Source organism: Strongylocentrotus purpuratus, unplaced genomic scaffold, assembly GCF_000002235.5.
Source record: "Strongylocentrotus purpuratus isolate Spur 01 unplaced genomic scaffold, Spur_5.0 spur5_scaffold_20, whole genome shotgun sequence".
Classification (NCBI taxonomy): Eukaryota; Metazoa; Echinodermata; class Echinoidea; order Camarodonta; family Strongylocentrotidae; genus Strongylocentrotus; species Strongylocentrotus purpuratus.
This window is the reverse complement of record NW_022145606.1, coordinates 32,419,481-32,426,807: the sequence shown is the minus strand read 5'-3', so window position 1 is coordinate 32,426,807 and position 7,327 is coordinate 32,419,481. Positions and strand designations below refer to the sequence as shown.

Below are 7,327 nucleotides of genomic sequence, written 5' to 3'. Positions count from 1 at the left end.
ATGATAATAATTAAGATAATCATATTAATAATAATGGTAAGAATAATAATAATAAGTAAAATAATAGGATAAAACAATGATAGGGAAAAAAATACAAGATAACAATCATGATAATGATAATAACAGCAATAGGGATGATGATGATGAAATTGATAATACACAAAATAAGAAAGATAAATAATAATGATGTTAAATAATGACAATAAAAATAACAACACTGATAATGGCAATAATTATAATGATAATAATGATATAAATATAAAAAAATATTTGATATGATATTGCTAACATGCGGTTGTTATACGGTAAACATTCGAAAATATTATCATTATAATTTCAATTTCTAACCGATTTACAATAAAGATCTACAGGTTTTAGTTGAATACGACTATTTCAATCCATTCGTGTTCCCATACATTAAACTATTTTACAATGAGTCCTTTAATAGAATGAGATGTATGTATTATGCCTGTAGGGTGGTATTCTGAAAATCATCATATCTTTTATTTTAGTGATAATATGAATTGACATGGCACAAACTGAAAATCATTACAACTACAAAATAAGGAAAATAAAGAGAAACGTGTGAAGAAGAAAGAGAACAAGTGAAAAAAAACGAGAACAGAATACTTCTGGAATCTGAATAACATCCCGAACCCTTCATTTAATAAGGAGCTTCCTTTTTTCTTTTTTTTTCTTTTTTGTAACGTTACAGTGCGCCCTCAATCGACGGGCGCACGCTTAGTCACTGGTCATGAGTTTAGATTTGTTATGGCAAATTGTGTGTGCTAAAAAATAAATATAACATAATATTTAGAATAACACCCAGACTAGTAATCTTAAAACAAAAATAAAACTGGTTCATTTCGAGTTGTCGCGTTTTTGTGATGAGAGGACAATTTTAGCGTTATAGAAAAGTGGGGAAAATTTATGAAGAATAGCTGCTTCGTCGATGAGCAGACATTATTAGGGACTTTTAGATTTGCGTGGACTGATACGTGTGACGTCCATTCAAGGCAGTGCATTAAAAGGACGTCGATCGTAGCAATCCCCATTGTCTTTGTGCGAATCTAAAAGTCCCTGTTTCCTAGATCATGCCGAACGTTCACCGTTTAAGTAGCCGGGGCTCCCATGATGAATCTCCCAGCATCTCCTGTAGATGACAAATAAATAAACAAATAAACAAACAAACAAATAAATAAATAAACAAACAAACAAACAAATATAATAAATAGAGAAAAAATATCTATAATTTAAAAAAAAAAAAAATTAAGGTAGGCCTAAATATACAAACTAGATATACATATATGTTTTAAAGTTTCTATTATCCAATACAAAATGGATATCAATGGGCTTTCTCATTGTTTGCGTGTAACAAATACATTGCGAGGTCCGTAGCCGGGGCGTTGACACTATTTTGATTTACGTCGGATTGGAAGAATACCATAGTGTAAACGTGCCCTATAAATGTATGCTTTTGAACGCCCCCATCGTCGATAAATGACATAAACGAGCTGACGTGGAGCCAACCACCATACCCTATATTAAAAATCATCCTATATATACATGATATTTTTGAGATTGTTCCAGGAAGATTAGGTGAAGTAGTTTTCATTTTTATCATTCAAAACATCACAAGCTAGAAGCTCGTAATTAATACCTATACTCATCGATTAAAAACAATGTTTGCACTGTTTATTTTGCATTCAATTCCTGTACGATGTCACTTTCAGAATGGTCGAAAACTTGACCAGTCACTGACGCACAGTCCTACGTCAGGAAAATGACGCAATGGGCCAAGCTATGCTAATGAAGCGCATAGAGGCAATCAGTGCACGCGCCCAATCCTTTGCACGGTTTACTTTGCATTCTCTTTTTGTTGCACGATATACCACTCAAACATGTCACGTCCAAGACCAGATCAGTCAATGACGCAGTGCAACGTTAGTCAAATAACGCTTCGCGTGCAAGGGCCTAACAATGCTAATAATGTTCGACAAAGGCAATCGTTGCATGCGCCAATAATTCACAGCAACGTTTGCACTATTCATTTTGCACATATCATTATTTGTTGGGTTAAGATATCACTAAATGGTGTCGCGTCACAGAGCGCATCATTCATTGGCGCACTTCTACGTCAGACACAATAATGACGCATCGTACGTGTACAACGGGTATTGGTTAACAATGTGATCCTACATACCTGGACAAGCTCCTTTTGTTTGATGCCTGTATTCGGTCACGTCTGTGTCTCGAAGTTCGATGTTATGAAGCTCCATGAAACACCTACAAAATAAATAGTAATTACTAACTATTATAGGCCTAACAAAAAAGATGTTCCCAAAACATGGGTCGGTCGGTCGGAAATCTTTTTTTAATATTTTTTTTACTCTCTCTCTTTGGGCTGATATTTTTCAGTTTAAAATTAAAAAGCCGACGGTAGATTTCAAGATGTTGGGGTCGGTCGCAAAGGGCACTACAACATTTTTTTTTAAAGGCCTTGTATGTTCGTTAGTGACTTGTTTTTAAAAACTCGAGGCTAAAGTTTTATCATAGCCTGAGAGAATCAGTCTGTAAGAGTATTTCCACCCAAAAGCTTCATATCCAGCTATTGAGTACTAATTTTGTTTTAAATATTTGTTTTAACTTGACTTCTAAGAAAGCATGTTTATGTTTGTAAGTTAACATCCAGGGGACGACGGCTTAAATACATATCTGAGGGACTTGTTATTTAGGATTAACGCCTGATAGCATTGAGTTGGTTTCGAACCCGGGACCTTCCTGGTACGAGACCACTGCTCTAATGATAATTATAGGTACACTTATAGTACTAATTAAAATCCTACCCTAAATTTATCAGTCAGTCTTGACACTTCGCTAATCCCCAACTTTTAAACACTAGTTATTTTATTTTGCATTCATTGTTCTTTGCTTCTCAGACGGCAGACATAATGTATCGGACTTTAAAAATTCAGAAATGCATCATGAATAAGAATCATTATTGTCGCCTGTTGGCGCTATTACAAAGGATCAATCTTGCCTTGCACGTTGTATTATCAGGAAACCACTCTACATCTTTTGCGCGTATAGAATTTTTCTCTTTTTGTACATCTTAAATCTGATAAAAGTTAGTACGAACAGGGGGGAGGGAGAGAGAGAGAGAGAGAATGGTGAACAAACATACCTGTTGGTAAACGTCACGTTGCGTTCCCCGTTGGTTGCACAGACGGGAAAGTAGAGATTTTCTTTACAATGTTTCACCATTCTCTCACAGCTCGGGGAACCGTCCCGAGTCAGCACGCAGCGTTCGTACAGCTTGCATTCCTTGAAATAGGGATCCTTACCGCATTTTCCTTTTAGAGAAAAAGGAAAGTTTTTTTCTTACAATTCTTTAATCATTCTTCAGTTTATTAAAAAAAAAAACATGCAAAACATTAAATCCCCACTGCACTATATAGCTACTTGCGCCCTCTCTATAATGTAGCCACAATGCCTAATCAGTGCTTGGTGGTCCCCCGTGATCCTCTTTTTCTTATAGAGAGCTGATTTGATGAGATAACCACCTGTCAGTGACCTTGCAGGGAGGTCTAATCCCCCTGGCCAAACTGGTGCAGATGGGCTTTAAACTATATACAAAGCATCTCAATGTTAAATACAACGTAAATTAAATTAATTCACATAAACTAAGAAGAATAAAAGGGCCATCATTTTAAAAAGCCAACTGAGACTTGACAGGTTGATGGTCTCAAGAATGATCAAGTTATAAGATTACATTTTCGGCGGAGAAAAGAACAATAAATGAAAACAAAGGCGTTGGGGGTATTAAAACAACTGAAAAAATAATGATAAATTGTTGATAAGAAGATAATAAATATAATTTATGCTTCATTTTAAATGAATTTAGAAACGGGATTGACTTATTGATGAATATAATGGCCTATACAATTTAAATGTTTTGTGTATCATCACCATCATACATGTAAGGAATTATTAATTACATTTTGTAAATGTTAGTAAACTTCATAAAAACATATTTTATATACAATTTGTACATCAATATTTTGTTTTAACAAGACGAAAATGAGAAAACGAATAGTAATAACTTACATAGATTATATATACACATTTCAAATAAAACATAATCATAATTTATTTGTTAAAGTTTTGCAGGATGTCAACCTTCTACACTTTTCACGCTACTATTTTTACAAATATTTGATACAAATATTTATATTTTAGTTTCAACGATGAACTTGAATTTGACTTTTCAATAACTCGTTTTGATTATTGGCTTGTAATTACTAGTAAGTACTAATTAATCTTCAACAAGATATTTGCTTCTTTTTTGTATATTGATTGTTTGCACATTTAAGGAATCTTCAATAATTGCTTTCTATATGCATCTCATTTTGAAATAGTACAATTTGCAATGACTACTTTATAACTCATTGTGGAGTCTATTTCAATAAATTAGATTTGAATTTTTTTTATTCATTTTTTCAAATTGATAATTTTTTTGATTAGTCAACTTACTGATTCATTTTGCAATTTGTCAAGTCACGAAGGATTGATTTGGAAGTCGAATTTTATCCGGATGTAGGGGCAATTCTTTTCTGACTACAAAATGATTTAAAGCCTCACTGTCCTACTTTTAGCTACTTGCTCCCTCTATATAGAAAAGTTCCCCAATCGGTGCCTGTTGATCCCCATGATCCTCTTTTTCTTAAGTTAGTTGAGAGCGGAGTTAATGAGATAGCCACCTGTCAGTGACCTCGCTGTGTGGTCTAATCCCTTCTGGCCCAGTAGCATTGACGGTCTTTAAGCTACGGTCACAAATGTTCGTACGAACGATGCGTTTGTACGAATTCCAGAGTTCGTAGAGATTCGTAGATGGGGCATACCTATTTACGTCCTTCTTACGGAGTTCGTATGAACGCCGTTTATTGTTTTTTTTTCTCTCGTAAGAATGCCTCGAGTTCTTCTTACGTCAGACCAACGGTCATCTTTCGAGTTTTTGTTCTCGCAAGATGGTCGTACGTGTAACTGACGGCATTCTCAAGTCATTCGTAAGAACATCTTATGAATTTGTGTATGTTTTATCGGGTTACTTTGCCTTACGGACGGTCTACAAACGCAGGTTTCGTACGGCCTTCTTAAGAAGATCTTACAAAATGGTCTGAAAATCGGTCGTACGGAATTCGTAACAGTTCGTAATGGTATTTGCTTAGGCTTAATGTCTTATATCGCCAAACTTACCTCGGCATTTGCCTTGCGCGTCCTTGTGAAAACGGTCCGTACAAAACAAGCCTTCCTGACAGTCGTAGCGATCGTTGCACGGTTCTCCCAGCTTTTTCCCGCACAGACAGTAGCAGACTGATTGATAGGAGCCAACGGTCTGGTAGACTGGGATGAGCACAGACGTTTCGATCGGTTGGGTGTCCATCGCAACACCGTTCTCAAAGAGAATAGGCCTGATTTGCGGGGGGCTGCAATCACATTCCTTGATGAGGAATTTAAACAAAAAAGGGTGGGGAGAGGGTATCAGTAACAATAATGAAATATAACAATTTTAACGATATGATTATAATGATAATTTAGGAGGCGCGATAGCTCAGTCGGTAGATCAGTGGTCTCGTGATCCGGTGACCCGGGTTCGAAACCAAGTCGATGCGCTATAGTGCCCTTTGGTAAGGCATTAATCCTCATTACCAGGTCCCTCGGAGAGGACATAAAGCCGTCGGCCGTCTGGTTGCTTACTTACAAGCATTTATGCTTTCTTAGCAGTCAGATAAAATACCCACCACCACATAACAATAATCATCATGAAAATGTTAAATTATTGATGATATTAATAATCACGATATCGACTGATGGAATAATGATAATACTAATACTGGTATAAATACTGATGATATCGATAATGATGGTGACGGCGATGATGAATATTAGAGTATGGTAGTAATAATAATAATAACAATGACAATCGTAAGAGCAACAACAATAGTAACACAAATAATTCGCTCTTGCATAGCGCGTATAATGATATAAAGTCTCTACGCGCTTCTATGGGTTGCATTCTTTGCACACGTTGCGCCTCGAACACTTGATTGTCAAGTGGATTTGGCGCCTTACAAATATATTTATTTATTTATTTATTTCTTATCTTTTGACAGGGTAGCCCCTGCATTAACCAATAAGTAGTGGTCTTCCATTGGTCCCTGAATGAACATGAACAAATTTACATAATAAAGCATAACGTTTATACAGAACAGTTAAAAATAAATAATACTCGTTTGCAAAATAAACATCATTAACCTAGTTCAACAGTAATGTCAATAGGAAAATATTGATTAAGTCGCTATTATGTGAAGCCATGTTAATATTACAGAACATGCACGTATGTATTATAATTTTTATTATTGGATATTAGTTATACTGGCGTTAGCTCCAACTAACGTAGCGCTTAACAGCAACAACATTGATATATATATATATAATGTACATAAATTACTGTTGCCCAAGTTGGGATTTTTTCCTCACCTTTTTGCATAAAATGATTTTGACAATATGGTTTAATATTTATAGATAGAGTTAAATCTTCTCAAAACATTTTTGACCGATCCAAAGAGTCATAAAGAATTATAGTTTCAAGAAAGTATAAACATAATCTATCAAGAATAAACCATATTGCTATAACCGTTTCTTGAATGAAAAGAGGAAAGAACAAAATAATTCCGATTGATTTCTCACCGAGCACATCAAATCAGCTAAATTGTATCCTCTTATTGAAGCCGGGAAGCTGATTGTAGCCAACATTGCGAAGGCCAGAATTTTGAACGCCATCTTGGATCAGATAGTCTTGCAAAAGCTGTCTCCTAAATTTGCTACCTCTGTCCTTGTCTGCAAAGCAAAATCCTTCTTAACTAGTGGATGTGCAGGTTCCCTCCCGCACAGATTCAGATAGACTAAACCACCTCGATAAAGTCGCAGCGTTAGTCAATTTTGAGCAATTGCTAGACTTCTGAGGTGGGCGTGGCCAAGCGAAGATACGATTATTCGTGTTTATGGTTAGCCAATCAAATGATCCCTCTGAAAACGGCTATTAATATATTAATACATTCTGACGTATTCGTTTGGTGCAAATAATAACAAAAGAAGATATTTGGTTGGCATCCAGCCTTTTTGTAGTTCCACAAAATAATACTATGTTTTACAAAATGTCCTCAGCTCCATCCCTAATGATTTGTTTAACACGGACAGGTCTCTTAGCACTTGATATGCTATCTTCTTCTCCCTTTACATCATCTTCTTTATCTTCTTCTTCTTC

The 7,327-nt window shown here is 35.5% G+C and overlaps 1 protein-coding gene across 1 annotated transcript; it reads right to left on the bottom strand.

Annotated features, from left to right (window-relative positions):
- Nucleotides 1–327: 327 nt before the first annotated feature.
- Nucleotides 328–6,969, bottom strand: LOC100888097. Its single transcript, XM_003726608.3, has 5 exons — nucleotides 6,751–6,969; nucleotides 5,257–5,500; nucleotides 3,185–3,353; nucleotides 2,204–2,286; nucleotides 328–1,153 (listed from the first exon to the last, which is right to left on the bottom strand). Exons 1-5 carry the CDS (start codon nucleotides 6,841–6,843, stop codon nucleotides 1,113–1,115), a joined length of 630 nt encoding a protein of 209 aa, XP_003726656.1. The 5' UTR covers nucleotides 6,844–6,969; the 3' UTR covers nucleotides 328–1,112.
- Nucleotides 6,970–7,327: the final 358 nt, after the last annotated feature.